Consider the following 20,473-nt stretch of genomic DNA (forward strand, 5'->3'; position numbering starts at 1 on the left):
CAAACGACGAGCTCTTCCTCCGATTCAATTGAAGTGTCGTATACCAGGCTCTTCAAGTGAGGTCGGGAGAACGAACAGGCCATCCAATGGGTCCACCGCGGCCAATCCACTTGACTTTTGTATGTGGGGGCACTTGAAGAGCGTGGTGTACGAGACTCCAATTGAATCGGAGGAAAAGCTCGTCGCTCGGGTGCTTGCAGCTGCTGACGGTCTACAAACATGTCTGGCATCTTTGAAAGTATACGACAGGCATTGCAGAGTTTGTATTGACGCAGAATGTCGCACATTTGAACAGTTTTTATAAATGAGTACAAATTTAAATGTTTTTGAGGAATGAGTGTCATAAGTAACGTTACTATAATTGTATTCTTTATTCCTTACAGTACAGTTTCTGGTTTTATCATTTAACAATTAGTTTTCGACCCATGGTCATTTAACAAAAAGAGTTTTGGTCTCTTTTATCATCCCTAGAAGTTTGAGTATTGAATTTAGATACACCCTGTATTAAACCATGAAAGAAAACTCCCTATACATACTACAGCCCCTTTCATACAACGGCTCTTACTAACAATTCGTCCTTTAGGAAATTAAGTGTTCATTGGGTAACCATTTTGGTATCCGTATGTCCATTCTCCTCAGAATCATTAAGAATGTGGCTGAATTGTATAAAAAATAAAATGTGGTTACTTTCCACGCGTTTATGAATGTATTGTAGAAATAATACGTTTTAAGGGCTTCTTTCACATTGAATGAAATCTAATTGAAAAAGTGGAGAAAATATGTTTAAAATACTTGTTAATTTTTGGTTTTCTCACTGGATCTTAGGCTAGAAACTCCTTGCAGAAAGCTAGCTGAGTTACTACTGCTTCATTTTGTTTTATCCTGCATTGCGTAAATCATAAGATTCTTTATTCTCAGGAAAAAGAAAATATAATTTGATTGCATGTATGTTTGTGTTAGTGTCTACTTTTATTATAATTTCTGTAGTGTAACATGATTGATGTAATTATTATTATTATTATTATTATTATTATTATTATTATTATTATTATTATTACAGTTATACTTATTATAATTTCATTACTGTGTTACTGTAGTTATTTTTATTATTTTGTGTGCATAATACGGCTTTTGCCTGTGTGTGTGTTTAATTCCTTTTTTGAATCTGTTTTATGTTTTTGTTCCCTCCTTCTCCTCAACTAATATGTGCTTAGCATGCACATTGCACACTAGCTACAATCTCATACGATGCATATAAAACTGCATAAGACTACAGATTATAATATACTCTTTTTAAAAATAACTTGGCTATCCTGTTGTTGAAGCAAATTTATTAGTAAATATTGTAGAAATTAAGATATTGAGGGAGCTACAGTATTGAATTTTCGAATTTAAGGGTATCTGCACGTGAACGATCACAAATATTATCAGAAAATTTAGGCTCTAAATTTCTAAAATTTTATAAGAAAATGAACTCACAATTGGACAAAAATTACAACGTACCACAACAAGTCTTATTAGAACTTAAATACCCGATAAAAGTATAAAAAAAGGTTACTAATAATATTTTGCAAACCAGTTTCATCAGAATATGAAAAAAAAAAACAAAAAACAAAAATCTGCAGTTACATCATTTGGTAACCATAACATTGTAATGATCTCTCTGACATCTTTAATATTTTTCCTGCATGTAATAAACACTTATTTCTGAAAAGTAGACTACTCTCAGACATGTAGAGTTGTTTATTTTAACACAATGAATTTTTTATTTGTCGTTTATAAGATATATTAAAATTTACATAAAGTTTTGTGACCTAATTTTTCTATTTTCAAAGAAATGGGAATTATTGTAGTATACTTTTGCATAAATGTATGTTAAATCAGTGTACAAAATTTCAGAATTCTATCTCTAATGGTTGTGGAGTTATAAAATAATATGTGTGAAAATGTTCAAATTTTAGAAAATTTAATTTAACCCCTTTACTCCCACTGTTCCCAAATGGGAACATGCTTTATTTACGGCGTAAATGATTTGAGAGGACCAATAATCATCTTATTTTGTTTCTTATGTGTCAATAAGTAGTAATATAAGAAACACCAACATTTTTAATAAAAAATAATTTGAGCATAAATGGGTTAATATCAATTCTGAAATATTTATATTCCAATCATTGAAAGTGTCTTGGGATCAAATGGGTTAAAGTAAAAAGTGAATTCTGAAAAATATTATTAATAACCATTTCTTTACTTTTATCAGATATTTAAGTTCTAATAAGTCTTGTTGTGGTACCTTGTAATTTTTGTTTAATTGTGAGGTCATTTCCTTATACAATTTTAGAAATTTAGTGCCTGCATTTTCTGATAACATTTGTCGGCGATCACGTACATATACCCTTAAGTAATGTAAATATATCAGCTAAGGCTTTTACATAGTCTTCATTCAGTTGGACGTTTGGGTTTGCCAAGTGTTATACTTTGGAAGAAATATCTGAAATCTTGGAGGAATATATAGCTTCCATAATAAAGACTAAGACTACTGTAAACATGAAGGCTGTGCATTCCTTTGTACTTGTGGATATTTCTGCTGACTCATTGTATAAAACCAGTTACATCACATTTGTAGTTAAAGATATCAAATGTTGTTTCCTTTATTTCTTTCCATTTACGCAGGATACTTAGACTAAGAACTTCATACGTTTTTGGGTTAACACTTTATGCATGGAGCATCTCTCGTGCCTCGCTTCAAGCACCAGGATTTGGAAGTAAACTGCAACCCAGATACTTTTTAATAACTTCCTCTGCTCAATGAATGTATAAATGTATAGATTATGAACTTTATGGAAATTTTAATGTCTTCCATAATTATATTTAGTTAAATTTTTATATAGTTTTAAAATGATAGGTATAACATGAACTGTCAGCAGTGAATGTGTGATGCTAAGGGCTTGAACTGCTACTAATGGACTCAATTCATTGGCATAGGATGTTTATGGAGAATTACAGATAGTGTAACAAATACAAAATTGTTATAGAAGTGAACAAAGGATAATGTAATCTTTTATTTTATCATGCTACATTTTGATATTTGTTGCACGGAATCGTATATTTATGACTAAATATGAAATGTTATATGAAGTTTTGTTTAGAAGTTCAGTTGCTTTATGTACATAAATTACTAATTGTAAAGACTGTTGAGAGTGTGGTTGCATTCTGCTAAGTTGTAGTGACCCTCACATTACATTACAGGTCATGTCATGGTCTTTTTAAAACGTTCATTTGTGCAGAAGAAGAGACTGAACATTAAAACTTATCCTAAATTCGTTTGAATGTATTCTGGGTATGTATGATGATGATTGATTCATAAGTAAGGCATGCAATTCTAACATGACTGAAAAACCCCTGCAAAAAACCGAATATTGTATGTTTTTTTGTGAATTATAATATAGTTAATAAAATTTTAGTAAATATCAGAAAACTGTGTGGGGGTGAGAAATAAAACGCTGCTGTAGAAAAGAGAATATGTAAATGGTTTGTGAAATTCTGTAGTTATGGAGCTGTTAATAGAAACACTTGAAGCAACTGACTTACATAGTACCATAATAATAGATTGAACTTCAAGGAAGAAGCTACCTTGTGGTCTAACTCATTTTAATGACAGAATGAAGAACAGTAAAACATAGACTATGAAGATTGTTAGACATAGCTTCGATAGTAGATTTTTCACTAAGTTTAATAGATTTACAATTTACCTCACATTAGCCTATATATATTTTAATAGTATCAAAGTAAGTATTGCGTTGAGATCATAAACTCTGCTGGAATAAGCAGCTTCATCACTGTATGTTCTCACAAGCCATCAGAAGAAACAACTTTTATTTTAGCGGTTCCTGACAATTCGTCACAGAAAATTGGTAACAGGTACAATTCGACACATTCAATTTGTCATGGGTACAATTCGTCACAGCTAGACAATTCGTCATAATACGACTTCTGCTATAAAGTTTAGCTCGTCAATGATTCTTGGTTCAGGAGATAAGTGCTCCTGCCTTGTTCGGAGTTCTTTTAACAGCTGATGCTTTCTTTGGTAGTTTCATATTAACTTCACTTGTAATCCGGTCCAACTCATTTTGAACAATGGCAAACATTGGTTCTCGAGAAATCCCCACCTTACCTTCATGTTCTGGATCAGCTTATTTGCTTACTTCTAAGTTTGTCGTGGCCTCTTTCAGATTTTATAATACGGATTTCATCCGCCATAGTTCCAAATGAATATGTACTCAATGACTAATATTTAAATACAACATACAAATTTATGTACATTTTCTTGGGGTCAGTAGTACCGAAATGTCCCTGTGACCAGTATTAACATGTCGCTAGTTGTACACTGTTACGAATTTTAATTATATGACGAATTGTTTCTTTGACCAATTTCTTGTGACGAGTTGTCCCCAACCCTTATTTTAGTACCAAGATATTGAAACATCCTGAGCACATAGTATTTTTCTTTCGTCATCTTTTTCAGCAAGAATAAAATTGTGTGCCTTACTTTATGAGCATTCATGTTCTTGAATTAGTCTTTTACTTGTGTTTATTTTTTTACTTACATTTTTCTTTGCTATTAAGTTCCTTGAATTAAAAGAAGACAAGTTTTAAAAATCTACAACCTTGTTTAACTAGTATTTTGGTGTAACATGTGTGATCCTTTGGCTATTTCTGAAAATTATAATTGTACACGTATCAAAAAGTGTGATATTTTATTTTCTTCTGTCACATATTGCATTGCTTTATGGGCGTAGATATCATTGATCATTATTACGTGCTATATTAACAAATGATCTTCATTCTCTTTCAATATTGGAATGGTAAATTGTCAGTGGCAACATTTAATTCTCGCCAAACAATCCTTGAAAGGATTGTCTTAACTGTTATATATTAAAATGCTAAAATATGTGATGATAATAAGTAATAAAAGTAGTTGGTAATTACCGCATTTGAGAAACATGTTGCCTGATATCGTATTTTACCCATTGCTGTCATGGCCTGTAATGCAATATTGTGGAACAGAGTTTCTAACTTTATTTTCAATTATTTTGTAAGTTACTGTTACTGTCTAGGGATTCATAGATTGTGCTGTGGGCTAATATGAGCATGATGTTGACTTAGTAGTTTATCATTTCCATGACATGGCGTCTAGCAATATTTACTTTCACGTTTACTTATTTGCTGTATATGTTCTGAATTTCATTCCATTCCAAAGTTAATATGTCTAATTTCATTTTTATATTGTGATTGTGAAGTTAATATCATTACAAATAAATTGCTTTAAAAGTTACTGCTTATTATGAGATATTACTGTTTCAATTTCTTAGAAACCCATTAACTGACATTCACCTGTTTTCAGATAACATAACAAATAGGACAATTGGTACTCTTTATATAAGATGCATGCTTGTTATGTTATTTTGTGTGTCAGTGGCGGTTCATTTTATTTTTTATTAGAGGTGTTGTTTCTCACCTTCTTTAATTAATTTATAATCATTCAGATGTACACATAATCTCTGTGTTCATTGAAGATTTACGTGAAATCGCTAAAATTAAATATTTTCGAAGTTGTTTTATTCTTTTTTAATCGAATATTGTGTGTGCATAGATACGAGGACAAGAAGAAAGATAACATGAAATAGTTGACATAGTATGTTAAAATAATTGCAAATACACAATATGAGACATGACCGATGCTAGAAAGAAATGAAAAGTAAAAACAAAAACAATACTTTGCTTGATTAATTAGATCAAGTCTTCGTCTATTTCTAAACCATAGTTCCCTGTTCTGATTCTCAACTGATCCATTCATATTTTGAGTGGCCTTCTTTGGTCCTAAATAGAAGGAATTTATTATATTTTAAACTAGCGTACCCGTGCGCTCCGCTGCACCCGTTAGAAATAAATATAAAGTAATTACATAATTAAAATAGGACATTCCAGGGAACATTCGTGTTTGATAGAAGGATAAATCATTTATTATCTTACTTAAATTGTATTAAAAAAATTAAAATGCTATCATTTTGATCCAGAGACCACTCATTTGGTCATAAAAATTATTTTAGGAAATACAGGAAACGAATACCTATCAAGTTTTCTGTGCATAAGAAGCTATTTTAATCTTACCTGTCCTCGATTCACTCAGAAGTTACTGTAATAACATTATAGCATTATGTCCATCTTGAGAAACTACACTTTCCAACGGTGAATTAATAATTAATTAAACAAATCGGTTAATTTAGCTTCCGATATTACTTCATACAAACACAGAAACATTCTCTGTAGGCTATGTTTCATAGCTTTCGATTGTTGTTGTCCAAGGCCCCTTATAGACGAAGTCATTTGTTTTTTATTTCATTACACCGCCTTAGATGGTGTTGTTATTGTAATTTTGAAACTCATTTATCTCATTAAATATCAGCCCTATCAAAATTTTGCATGGGATAAAACTTATCGGAAATTATTTTTAAAGGAACGTATGTTATTTAATATTTTTCATGAAAATTAATAATAAGGGAGATATTTCGATTTATTTAATTCAAGCCCCCTTATAACCCCCTTTTAAATAAAATATTTTGAATGCCATATAGCCTAAATTCTAAGTTACAACGAACTTAATTTATATTCCAGTTTTCATATAAATCTGTTCAGCCATTATCACGTGAAAAGGTAACAAACATCCAGACAGACAGACAGACATACAAACAAAAATTTCAAAAAAGCGATTTTCGGTTTCAGGGCGGTTAATTATATATGTTAGGACCAATTATTTTTGGAAAATCGAAAATTACCAGAAAAATTTCGGCTACAGATTTATTTTTAGTATAGATTATAAATGAAATATTCCAATGCTACCAAAATTATAGCGTACGGGTATTTTATTACATGCTTTAATAACCTATACATTATTGTTAAATTGAAGTAGTAACTTTGCTTCATGCGAAAGATTTAAACAGAAAGTAGGACAAAGTGACAATTTTCTAGAACAGTTTCATCTTCTCCATTTGTTTTCGCTTCTTAAGAAAAATCTTAATATATCTTTCTTGCTAAAAAGTAATTTTGAATAATATATAAAATTGGTGTAGATTGAAAGGGAAGACAGCTATTAAGTAATCTTTGCACGAAACAAGGAGTTAAAGTTAGGATAGGGGAAGAAATGTCAGAAGGAAGTGAAATAGGGAGAGGAATACGACAGAGATGCTCCTTATCATCTACTTTGTTCAACATCTACTTGAAGGATTTAATGAAGAACTGTTTTCAGAACATGGGAGGCGTGATAGTAGGAGGAAGAATAATAAAATCGATAAGATTTGCTGATGATATGGCGTTGTTGGTAGAAAAGGAGATGATACTAAGGGATATGTTATTGGATCTAAATGACAGCTGTGAGCAGTATGGGCTGAAGATAAATGCAAACAAGACTAAGACTATGGTTATCGGATGAAAAATAAAGAAGGTAAACTTGCGAATTCTAAATGAGGCAGTAGAGCAAGTGGACAGCTTCATATACTTGGGATGTACTATAAGCAGTAACATGAGCTACTGCTAAGAAGTCAAAAGAGGGATAGTAACGGCAAAGGAAGCTTTTAATAGAAAAATGAGCATCTTCTGCGGACTTCTGGAGAAAGAACTAAGGAAGAGACTAGTGAAGTGGTTTGTGTGGCGTGGCATTGTATGGGACAGAAACATGGACATCACGACAAAGTGAAGAGAAACGACAAGAATCATTTGAAATGTGGATATGGAGAAGATTGGAGCGTGTGAAATGGACAGAGAGAATAAGAAATGAAGCTGTGTTGGAAAGAGTAGATGAAGAATGAATGATGCTGTTACTGATCAGGAAGAGAAAAAGGTATTGGCTGGATCGCTGGCAGAAGGAATGGTGAACGGGAGAAGAGTTCGGGGCTGAAGAAGATATCAGATGATAGACAACATTAAGATATATGGATCATACGCAGAGACGAAGAAGGCGCAAAATATGAAAGATTGGAGAATGCTGGGTTTGCAATGAAGGGCCTTTCTTTGAGCAGAAAACTATGAATGAATTAATAAGGCATGGTATTGAACGATATCGTATAATTAACTATTTAGTGGAACTTCTGTTTCTTTTTAAATTGATTATTTAACTACAATGATGAACTACAAGGTTATCTATTGTCGATGGGCTGGATATAGTTATGGCGAGATGAGTAGTTGGATTCGCCGTGGTATTACCAGACATTTGCCTTGTAGTTGGGAAATCTCTTGGGGGGGGGGGGCAAGTGGCATTAGAACGCACACCAAAGTATAACCTTGGATCGCGAGTTCCACTCACCCCAATACTATGCTGATGGCTCGAGACTTCTGTCGTTAAGTAAACGCGCAGAAATAATACATTGCTCCTATATTTATTTTGTTACAGACAGTCGAGACAGACTATAATTATGCGCCTAAAAGATTCATGAATATTAAAATTAGAAATTATAAAAAAATAAAAATAAAATAAAGCGCTGAAGTTTTACAATAAGTCGGCATGAGATCTACCGTGCCGTTCCGTGCAGAACGAAGTCCGCGGGAGTTTGCGATAGTTCCCTTCGTACTCTGCATATACAAATCTGTGACAGGTTAGATTTGGTTAGTTTAGGCTTTTATTATGCCTTGCATATATAAATCTGTGACAAGTTAGGTTTGGTTAGATTAGTTTTTTTATTATTCCTTGTATATAAGATTAATGACAAGTCATAAGTCGAAAATCGTATGAGCCAACGTATTCTTACGTCATCACCGGCTCGGCACGGAACGGTGTCTAGTCTCCGGCCTTGTTGACTGGAAGCCCGGCCCGGCCTGAACCAGACCCGAACCCGACCCGAAACTCGATATTAGCTTCGTTATTAGGTTCGTTCCAACAACAGTCAGGAACCGTCCGTAACTATCGTGAGCATGTGCAGTACAGAAAAAGCGTTCCAACACAATCCGAACCAGTCCTGAACCGGAAACATGTACTGCAGTCGGGCGTTCCAACAAGCTTTTGACACGGGTTCGGAACGGTCAGAAGTAGTCCGCGGATTGAGGCATGTACGGAAGAGTACGCGACACGCGCATGCGCATAAGCTCACCAACGTCTCCTGGATACTGAAAAAAGACATGATCGACTGTTAAATTTTCGCCAAAAAGAAAGGGAATAGAAATTATTTGGGTATTTAAATAGTTAATTACAATTTCAACATGCAGCTTTGATTAAAAGTATAATAAATAACGTACCGGTACATAAATTAATAATTAAAAAAAGATCTATTTTTAGATGAGAATCCCCCAGTACAGGACATTGAATTAGCGGAATTCTTGCCTTCCATATTTTGTGTCATCTTTTTATAGAAAATGATCGAAATTCTATTTTCTGAAATTAGAATTAGCTGCGAAACAATGATAATAATAAGCATCCCGTTCTTAGCAAAGATGATCACAGTTATAGCATCTCTGGATTTAGTACATAACGATCCGTGAAAGCGTTCCAACAGCGTCCAGTCCAGTTTCAATCGCATAGCAGATGCTCAACTAGCGCATGCGCATAAGATAGTACAGGAACCGTACATGAACTGATCCATGAACCGCTTGTTGGAATTAACCTATTATTACCCGAGCCCGACCTGAAACCCGAGACTAGCTTAGAAAGACCCGGAGAAGTACAGAATCGAAATAGTGAGTTTAGACACAAAATGAGCTACTTAGAGTTATTTATTTTGCTACTGCCAGCAGACTAGCAGAGGCCAGGGACCACAGGGATCGGGAACAGTGATTGTCACTCCAGTAGAATCTCTCAGGTAAAATAAATAATAATCGATGTCCTGTGTCTATAACAGAGCAGAGCAGTACGAAGTCGAACTAACGGTACCGGCCCGGTAGTGTGATGTAGATAGGCGCCGGTTGAACATGTAGTTATTCTGAATGCATTAAAATCTTCGTATTATTTTTTTTAGTTTATACATTATTAGCATAAATAATTTCAACCCAAGCTCGGCCCGACCCAAGCCTGTGTAGATCTCTATTATGAACTTGTTCCAAATAAAGTATTACGTTTTTCCCTCTCTAGTATAGATCATTATAGAATGTGAAACAATTATTATTGAAGACTGAGTGGAAAATTACAGCGATATGAAAGTTAATGCTGAAAAAGCTGTGTAGTGACTAAATAATTATATTAGATTGATGCATTAGGCCGAGTGCACACAGAATCAGACGCGGCGCGACGCGATATTTTGTCTCATGGTACGTGTCTCCCATTGATTTCTTATTATGTGGTGCAAACAGAATCAGACGCGGCGCGACGGTCGCGTGGAGACACGGAGAGACAACATCGAAGGACTGCTAGAAGTTCGTCGCGAGGAGACTGATAGCTGCAGTGTACTGCGCATGCGTTAGTAGTGGCTATGATTGCACGCTTTTATTATCCACAGATACTATATTGTTGTGTAGTGCACATTATTCATAATGGAGCTCGATGCGGATAAATTAGTTGTTTTAGTACAGGAAATATACGTTCTGTAGAATATTTGAAACAATATCACGACAATAATGTGGTTTCTAAAAATATGTGAGAAATTGCAAATGAAATGAAAGCACCAGGTGAATAATAATAATATTGCTAATAACAATTTGTAGTACGCCTACTTCTCTGTTCTATACTATCACTCATTATTGATTTAATATATTATTTTTCTTTATTGTGAGTGATAAATATACAAAATGACGTTTGTGCACTACATTAGTAGTATTTAATTTTAAGATTCATTCAGTCTTATAGATTTTTAGGCGTATTAGGCATCCTTAGGAAATGATAACCAAATACAATAGAATTTCTCATATAGACAGTCTTCTTTCATTGACGCCATTTTCTAGCCTAGGCCAGTTTTCCAAACCCACACAGCCAGCAAATCAGTTGTCGCGAGCAGGCAGTTTTTGTGTGCACTCGGCCTAAGCTTGTAGCGTTTTTGTTCATCACAACACTTTGTTGTTAGGAGATTGTTTATTGTTTGTCATTTGTTATTTACAGTGTTGTTTGTAAATACGCCTTGAATTTTGGGGATTTGAAGGAAATTTGTGCTATTGTGGGCTGAAGAAGATGTATTAAGTGGAAAAAAAAAAAAATACTTCCGACATATTCTTTTCGTTTAATAGAATAGCAAAGGCAGCGGAAGTGACTCGAAACATTTGTGCCGTGTATGAGGAGACTGTCATCGCAGAAAGCACTGCAAGAAAATGGTTTTGTCGTTTCAACACACAACACCCCGTACAAAAGTTAGTGTCCATCCACAGAAGATGATGATATGCGTCTGGTTGGATAACGAAGTTGCTGTCTACTGCGAATTGCTTCCCAGAAATGTGACTATAACTGGTGACATTTATTGCCAACAATCCTGCGTCAGCAATTGAAGAAAAACTACCGGGAAACTGCACAAAGTGCTGCTGCAACACGATAATGCACGCACCTTTTCCGCTAAGTTGACAAAAGCAATCATCCAGGAGTTTGGTTGGGAGGTGAATCCACATCCCCCATATTCTCCCTATCTTGCGCCCTCAAGATTTCCACCCATTCCATTTTCTGTCCAATCTTCAAGGGAGCTTTGGTAACAAAGACATTCTTATTATTAGCGCAATGAAACAAGCTCTTTTTATACTTCACGTAAGCTGTAATTGAATAGTAAAGTGTACAAAGATAACTTTTCTCAACTTCAGGTTATTAGCTCCTAATAGATCGTTGTCCATTGTTCTGCTTACACATATTTTAATGGATAATAATATGATTCTACTTTCCAATTCTGTAATTACCGTATGACATTTATCACTTATATGCAAGCCTAATGTCTTTTTATAAAAAAATTCAAGGCCACGAGGTTGATGCATTCATATCTTCATATTATAAAATTGTATACTTTTCTAAATAAACCAGTTTTTTAATCCTTTTGTGAATGATATCTCCGTTTATGGGTTTTCTTGAAGTGTTATTAAAAAAACTACTTAATAAAATCGTTTAAATGAACCCAAATAAGACGATTAATGTTCATTTTCTGAATTGCTTATAGAAGTCATTCTTTATAATTCCAAACGTAAAATATTCTGCATATGTTATAAATTGTACGATTAAATAAATACATATTATTAATTTTATATAAATTTACTTAAAAAGCTACACATAATATATTGTAATCATTTTTAATATTGCTTTTTACGAAAATCGGCGAATAAAATTTATTTAAATGCTAAAGTATATGAGTTTATAACGATGCTCTGCAGAAATTTGTATATATACATAAGACCTTGCTTCAGTGATTCACTCAGGTGTAACTAATGTTTTTGCAACTACTGTTCTAAAACTGTAATTCTCTTAACAATAAGTGTCAAGGAGTCGTCCTTTTTTACCTGTCCAGTCTGAAGTTTAACCGACACACACACACACAGACACACGCACATAATTAGCAACATGTCGATACTAACTTGTCCATCTTATAGTCAGTTTGACCTTCATAACACAAAACATCACGAAAAAAAATCGTCTTTACAGTTCTAGAAGTGCAGCGCCATTTTGTGTTTTTGTTTTGCAATGAAAGTTGTTGCCTTTTCCATAAAATTATTATGTTTCATTTGCATCATACGCAGATAAATTGACTTATAAATACTGAATATGAACAAAATCCGTTCAGGAGTTTAGAAGTAATGTTGCCCACTGATACAAGGAAAGACAGACAAATGGATAGACGGCATGTCCAAACCATTGTTTTTGTGTTGCGAAAATATGAAAATCGACATTTTGTACCATCAAAGTACGTATGATCCTCTATACTCTGTTTAATTAATAAGAAAGTAAAAATATCATGAACCGTCACTGCTGGAATGTAACAGATGTTGCTGAATGTTGATATATTAAAACTGCCAGAACTAAGAAAGAATAAAGTTATTTTATAAGGAAATAGCTTTCATCTCTGGCCTCTACAGAGTAATTCGTAATTACTGTTGAGGGATAGATATTATCTAAAAAAAAAAAGCATGTACTTAAAAATATATATTATTTACTCAGTTAAACACTGAGGGAAAATTGATGTGTATCTAAAACTTTATATACAGGGTGATTCAGGGAGGAATAGTAAAATTTTGTAGTATGGACTACTCTGAGTAAATCTCATTTTCAATGGATGTGGAGACACAGCTGTTTGAATTTTGCGTGTAACAAGCTTTACAAATAATGGTACGAAGGAATGACAAATGTTTACGTACTATTGACTACACACAAACGAATAGTAAATGTCGCTCCTCTGAGATTGTTCATAATAGGTGTAGTTAGCCTATACAGATCCAATGCTCGCTCAAGTTTGAAACAGATGGCAAGCACTCAGCACTCTGAATAACATGTGACTGCATTTGTGTTCTTATGCTGTTGGGTATTACAAGTGTTTCACGTTCATTGGCCACCAAGGTCCCCAGACTTCATTCCTGTCAATTTTTATCTGTAGGGGATGGGTAAAAGGTGAAGTGTGCAAAAGCAAAGTAAACACAAGAAACAAATTGGTTGCTTGTATTATGAATAGTGCTGCCCTCATACAAGAAGGACAAGACGATCTCTGAAGAGCAACACTTAGAGCCTCTTCAGGCGAGGCCACTTTTAGGAATAATGGATGTAAATGGAGGCCTTCAGACACAGCCGCAGCCACAGAATAGCCGTGCTGCAAACGTTCTGAGTGGTTGACTTCGCCGCTGGTGGCGAGTGGCGCTTCCCGTTGCGATACACAGAATTAAATTGTAGGTTTTCAGATCGAGACGCAGCCAGGCCACTATTTTAGTGCCGCGTCTGTAGCACTACTAACGGAAGACTGTTGGGCCACCAAGTCCTTAGACTGCCACGACAGTATACAGCCTATTGTGCCACGATGTCTTTCTTAATAATTTCTTTGGTAATTGCTGCTAGAAGCTCTTGAAATGATTTCTTAAACATGCTATAATGCGGAAAAAAAAAGAAAAACTTTTTATCGTCCTGATGTAAATCAGCAAAGAAAGTATGAATTAATCTTCGATTCTGTGTTTCCAAAACCAATCGATAGACCCAGACTACTTCTATTTGTATGTATGTTATTTCTCCGTGTGAGCAAAGTTTCAAAAAGTATAGGCGTACGTATCTCCTTCTATGTCCATATTCACTATACTAAGGCCGTGTCTCAAAGCTACATTTTCAGCTGAAGTGAACTAGATTGTTGACTAAATAGCCGGATGTGACGTCAGAAGTCATGATCCAAAGCTACATAGTGCATAGCAATCAAGTCCGTAGTAGCTAGTAAACGAAAATGCTTGCTTGATTGATGACTTGTTCACTAAACAAACACGGATACCTCATCAGCAATTGGGGTTATGAAATCTGAAAATGCTAAAATGCTAAATGCTAAAAGCCAGGTTATGAACCGGCTAAACCGGAAGCAACGTTCTGTTGCTCTCTTTCTGAGCTCTGTTGCCACATAGTGGCGCGAGATTCAAAGCGTGTTCAGCGTTTGTTTAAAATAACTACTGTATGTAGTTCTCGATAACACTATCAACAATATTAGTATTAAAATTACTGTTTTTAAGAAAGCACGAGCTAATGACGCTGTACGAAATGCGACTCGTAATGCACGTGGTACTGCAAATGAACTGGGAAGTTTGGCTACACTGTCTCCGTGATTCCGTTGCCAGATTTTCGTTAGCAGACGACATTTTCACGTGAGGTCCAATGAAAAGCTCCGTTCTCCTTTTCCCCTCCAACCCCCCCACACTCAACGTGTCATCACTGCACAGCTACCCCTCTAACCCGCACTTTCCTCCCGCCCTGCCAACTACTTCCTGTTTAGTCGGTTGATAACCTTGCTTTTAGTATATAAGACTGAAAAATTATTTACAAAAATGTAGTGTGTTAAGCAGAGCCACTAACGCAACACTAAAGTGGTCTCGTCTGGTCAAGAGAGTGGAAAAGTGCATTGGTGCCATTGGTGGAGTTTTTGAACAATTACATTGAACTACTGAAATGTATTGATTCCCTGTAAATAAGCAGTAAATATAATCATATAATCATTTGTCTTTCCTTCTTGCCATTTGTAATGCTTGTTATGCGTAACAAACAGCAGTATCTCCACACCCATTGAAAATTGGACAGCTGTTAAGAACTCGTTTACTTAAAATAGCTCATACTACTACCCACTAAAGTATTTGCTATTCCTCCTGAACCACTTGGTATAGAGGAGAGGGGATGAAGGAATTATAAAGATGGAGTCTGAAGCTGTGGGTTTCAAAGATGAAGAAAGAAGGGGATTTTAGGGGACCTTGAAAGGTAGACGTCATTACGGATAGAGGTATGGTATGATAAAACAGTTGTTTATGACAAAAGAGTATCATATAGTTCTCAGGAGTATTTACCCTCTGCAACCTTACCAATAATACAGAAATTGCATTTATCTCAATCTTGTAAATTTTTTAAAACTTATAAGTAGTTAGGAATTATGGTTATCTATGCTCTGCCTATAGCCAGCTGGCCAACAATATTACAACTCTAGAAGTGTTGATTCATATATAGTATTAACTTCGACTTGAATTATGGGTGGTTACAGTACGTTTTTGTTCTAAAATTTTATTTGCTTATCTCAATGTAATTTGTATGAATGGGTATATGGAACAATAGAGTGTAGTTAAATTAATTTTGTTGCATGGTAATTAATTAAATAAACCTTACTGCCTTATTACAGTTTCATGTTTGTAATTTTAATTAATTTGTTCATCCTACATTAATTTCTTTCCAGTATGGTGCCTTTACTCATTCAGTATTGTAGAGTCCAACTTTAATCCCAGTCTTTATACGTTGACATCTGTAGAACTTGTTAGCACATACTGTATTCTCTTCTACCTGTGTTTAACCTTGTCGTAACTCTTTGTGTCTACTGTAACTCACCTTCTTACAATCCGATTAGTTCAGTTTGTACAGAAATAGTCTCTGCTGAGAATAGGTGACAGTGCTGTCCTCTAACTGCATTATTACTAGTCAGTGCTTGGACTTGCTAATTGCATTATTTTTTGTCAGTTTATTTACAAAAGTGCATGAACCTTCTCACATCCTAAGATGTCTGTCTTAGTGTTTCAATTTTTATCGTGTTATCCCAATATTTCATAATAATACTTGAGTAAATAGATAAATACAATTGTACAATTTTGAACAATGCTAAGAATTCTTCCAGTTGCTTAGAACCAAATACACAACATATCACCTATTGCAGCTTGACTCACATTTCTAACCTAAATTTTGTAGCATATTGTGTTGAAATTTACTGTCTATTCGAACAATATTTTATTGTCTAATGAATGGTATTAATATGTATGTAACAATTTGAGCCCGGATGTTTGGCAAAATGCCTTTTTTTACTAGGTGGAAGTAAATCATTATTTTCATAGATACAAATGTGATTTTGTTTTGCCATTTTAAGGTGTTTCTTACTATTCAGTAATAAATGTTTTTTTTGTCGTTTTAAAGCATTGTTTATTTGCAATTTTCTAATTAATTATAATGTAATGTGTATGAAATTAAAATATATGGAACAATGACTCACTTTACTAACAATAGTAAATAAAAATAATTTATATCGGTGCTTAATCTGATAATAATAGTCCTTTAATACTATTGGTATAATATGAATAATGATCGACAATCCACAGTTACAAATATAATATTGTCATGTCTTCACGGTACCAACAATCACCTTTACAGGGGCGGCTCTACAATAAGAACTGCAGAGCTGCAGAACCGCCATTTAAATGGACTGAAAAAATTAAAAATATAAAACGTGATTTTATGTAATTAGTTCATTGTTTCATTTATTTTTCAAATTCATTCTCCTTCGATTCGAGATTTTACTGTCTGTAGGAGCCTTGAACTGCTCGAGAATTTTAGCTGTAGTGTACTTTTCGGATCTGTGATCGGCAGCTGCTGGAGCTCAACGTATGGTAGTCGGTAGCAGAAAACTGGTTTTCTTCACCGTCCCATAAGACTGCATTAGAGCTGCAACCGAAGCAGCTCTCTCCGAACATACAAAAAAGAACCGCCAACACCCTCATCTCTTTATGACCTGCGTTAGAACACACAGGCTTCTGGACTACTGTATATCAATACAGTTCCAGTGTGTTATAGTACTGTGGGTGGTGTGATGTGATTAGTCAGTGCGTCTAAGGAAATATTTTATATAAAAATGAATGAAATGAAAACCTAATCGACCAATCCTTTTCGAAATTAAAAGAGAAATTGCAGGTTAACTTAAGAAATTAGGACGTCCTACACAAAATTTAAATATTGAAATTTCCGGAAAATTTCGAGGAAATCGTGTAGCCTACTAGTCATTTTAATACCGAAATGTGTAATGGAAACGGTTGGTTTTTTGCTGCGCTCAAGAAAACGCTTTCTCCCCGACCCGTGTATTCTGTTTAGAGGAGAAAATACATGGACAAACACCGGAGTGAAGGATTTAGCTAATTTGACTTAAAAATCTAGAAAAGCATGTGGGGCACATCTCCACTACGTGACTAGTTGTACCAGGTGGGAGAGGTGTAGGGCACGGATTGTTGGAGTACAATTTCGGGTGCACAGTCAACTTCCAGAAGGGGCTGTAATTACACGCGTTATCCTATTTAGATGCAATAAACAGCACACGTTTGCTAAATACACTATTTTTTCATGCAAAACTGCCAACCTTTGTAACCGCAGGCCGCTACTGCACCTTTATAATTTTAAATATTAACCCCGTTCTCATAGAAGTTGTCACGTAGAATTTTCAATTGTGTCCTTTCATATTTTCAAATCTTACTGTTACAATTTTGTGCTACACGTGTTTATTATTATAGGAGAATGAAATTTGAGTCAGGAACAGTCAGTTATGGTCGGGTGACAAGGTATAAGATCGGTTAGCTAGAATGCCTAAATTCAGTAAACCATAGAAAAGGAAACTTCATAGTGAATTTGGTGCCCATGTGATTTCAACCGATGGAACAATTTTGTTATGTAAGGTTTGTGAAAAGACAGTTAATCAAGAAAAAAAAAAAGTATTTTATAAGTCAACATGTGTCAACTGCGAAGTAAAAATGTGAGTTGTTGATATACGAGGCGCGTCTATAAAGTAACTCCCACTCGTCCCACACCTAGCAAACCACATGTTGCGCTAAGCGACTGCGTGTACGTGATAATGTCCTGGCATGGCGCATGCGCTAGCGGAACTTCCCGAGTGCTCTCAGTAGCTTCGTTGCATTGGTTGAAAATGGACGTTCCTATTCCAGCTCCTGCCACCTGTGAAGTGCGGCCAGTGATAAAGTTTTTGAATGTACAGGGCATAGCGCAGATTGAAATTGATCGTCAGCTGTGCCAGATCTATGGGCCTAACGTCATGAGCAAGCAGATGGTGCGTTATTCCACAAGGTCGTCTGTGATGATGGTTGGCCTCCCACTGCGCTCCTCGCCATGCACATTTTGGCGTCCTGCTGAAAATTGTCTACAGCAGCAACGCACCATCTGCTTGCCCATAGACCTGGCACAGCTGACGATCAATTTTAATCAGCGCTATGCCCTGTGCATTCAAAAACTTTATCACTGACCGTACTTCATACGCGGCGGGAGCTGGAATAGGAGCGTCCGTCTTCAACCAATGCAACAAAGCTACTGAGAGCACTCGGGAAGTTCCGCTAGTGCATGCGCTATGCCAGGACATTACTCTATCACGTACACGCAGTCGCTTCGCGCAACATATGATTTGCAAGGTGTGGGACAAGTGGGAAAGTTACTTTATGGACGCGCCTCGTATTTTAAATTTATTGCTAAAATATATTATGCCTTTTCAAAATTTATTAACATATCTTTTTTTTTTTACTTTTTAATTGCCTTTCTTGCCTGCCTATTGGAACTGTTATAAAAGCCTAAACATCCGGGCTCTAGTAATAATAGAAAAACATATTGTGTCCGCTGTACCTGCACAGGTCATAGCTACGTCTACAAAATGTCAGTTTTCTTTGAGTTAACATGAGGGAAGACAATCCAGACAGATGTTTGCTTAAATTAGTTTCATACATGTCACTGTTTTTCCAAAGTGCGAATTTTGTTTTGTATATTTCCTCATATCATACTCTTCCCTTATTTTGGCAAAAAAATATACATATATTCCTTCCTGAAATCTTTGAATTGCTTTGTTTCTGAATATTAATTATGTAAGTTGAATTATATGTTGATGCTAAAATACTTCTGTCCACTGACTGGTGTTTTTTGTTTTTCTGATTGCCATCTTTCAGCAGACAGCTACCAGTACCAGCTTCAATCGATGTGGCAGAAGTGTTGGAACACGAACCAAAGCTTGGTGCACAACCTGCGGTTCCGAGAGCGTGGCCCACTCAAGTCTTGGCGACCTGAGACCATGGCTGAGGCTATCTTCTCTGTCCTGAAGGAAGGACTGTCGTTGTCGCAGGCAGCTCGGAAATACGACATCCCATATCCCACATTCGTGTTGTATGCCAACCGTGTACACAACATGCTGGGCCCTTCAGCTGATGGCGGAGCAGGTATTTTCAAGCTTCAAGTTACATATAACTGTTTTAAATTACAGAAGTGTGTAAATTGTTATCGTAAAACTCGTCTATATTTCAACCTCAAACAACTTTTTAATGCTATCATGTAATATTTTGTGTGAGAGTTTTTCAGACTTTTTTTCATGGAACACCAGTAACGTTTTAAAATTAATTGTGGAACTGTGCAAATGTCATATGTGTCAAAATTCCTAACAGTTACAGTACGAAAGTGTTTAAAGTAAATTATGGCCAAAATGTCAAAGAATTCGTATTGAACTTAGTCCTATATCACATAAAAAGCCAAATTATTTAAATTAGTAACAAAAGCCAACTTGAGTATCACTCTTTTAAGCATGTATTACAAGTTTACTTTGTTATTTAACTTTACTTGTAATGCAGGGGAAGTGTTCGTTGATATAATAATTTGCACACTTCTATTAGGGTTTTGTTGAAACTGTGAAGATAAAGAAAACAGTGTAGTATTTTGTCTTTCGTAAATGAGACAAATCCATGAAGAAAAATAATAATATTCTTAATAAATTAATGATAGAGAATAGTCTGAATCATATTTATCTTAAATGTATTTAATTACACTGTACAACAAATTTCAACTTTTTGTCGCACACAGAAATGAAAATATGCTATTTTAGTTAATTGGCATACGCTGATTTCAAATCTGAAGTCCGTTTTTCTATCACCTAACAATTTTTTGTAAGGACGTATTCAATTTTTCGCAACATTTCGAGTATTGTTGTGTATTCATACTTCATTTTTAGGCCTATATTACAGTGTAATATAGCATATATGATCACATCTAGCTGTGACATAGTTCTGTGATAAAAGTTATGGTCAT

General features: G+C 35.0%; 1 protein-coding gene across 1 annotated transcript in view; it reads left to right on the plus strand.

The window, feature by feature from the left end:
- LOC138698782 (protein bric-a-brac 1-like) overlaps positions 1 to 20,473 on the plus strand; it is a 131,762-nt gene that overhangs the window by 29,592 nt on the left and 81,697 nt on the right. Inside the window, exon 4 of the mRNA XM_069825006.1 lies at positions 19,348 to 19,614. Coding sequence (XP_069681107.1) covers positions 19,348 to 19,614 — 267 coding nt within the window. The remainder of the gene's footprint in view (positions 1 to 19,347; positions 19,615 to 20,473) is intronic.

This window comes from Periplaneta americana, chromosome 4 (genome assembly GCF_040183065.1).
Source record: "Periplaneta americana isolate PAMFEO1 chromosome 4, P.americana_PAMFEO1_priV1, whole genome shotgun sequence".
NCBI lineage: Eukaryota > Metazoa > Arthropoda > Insecta > Blattodea > Blattidae > Periplaneta > Periplaneta americana.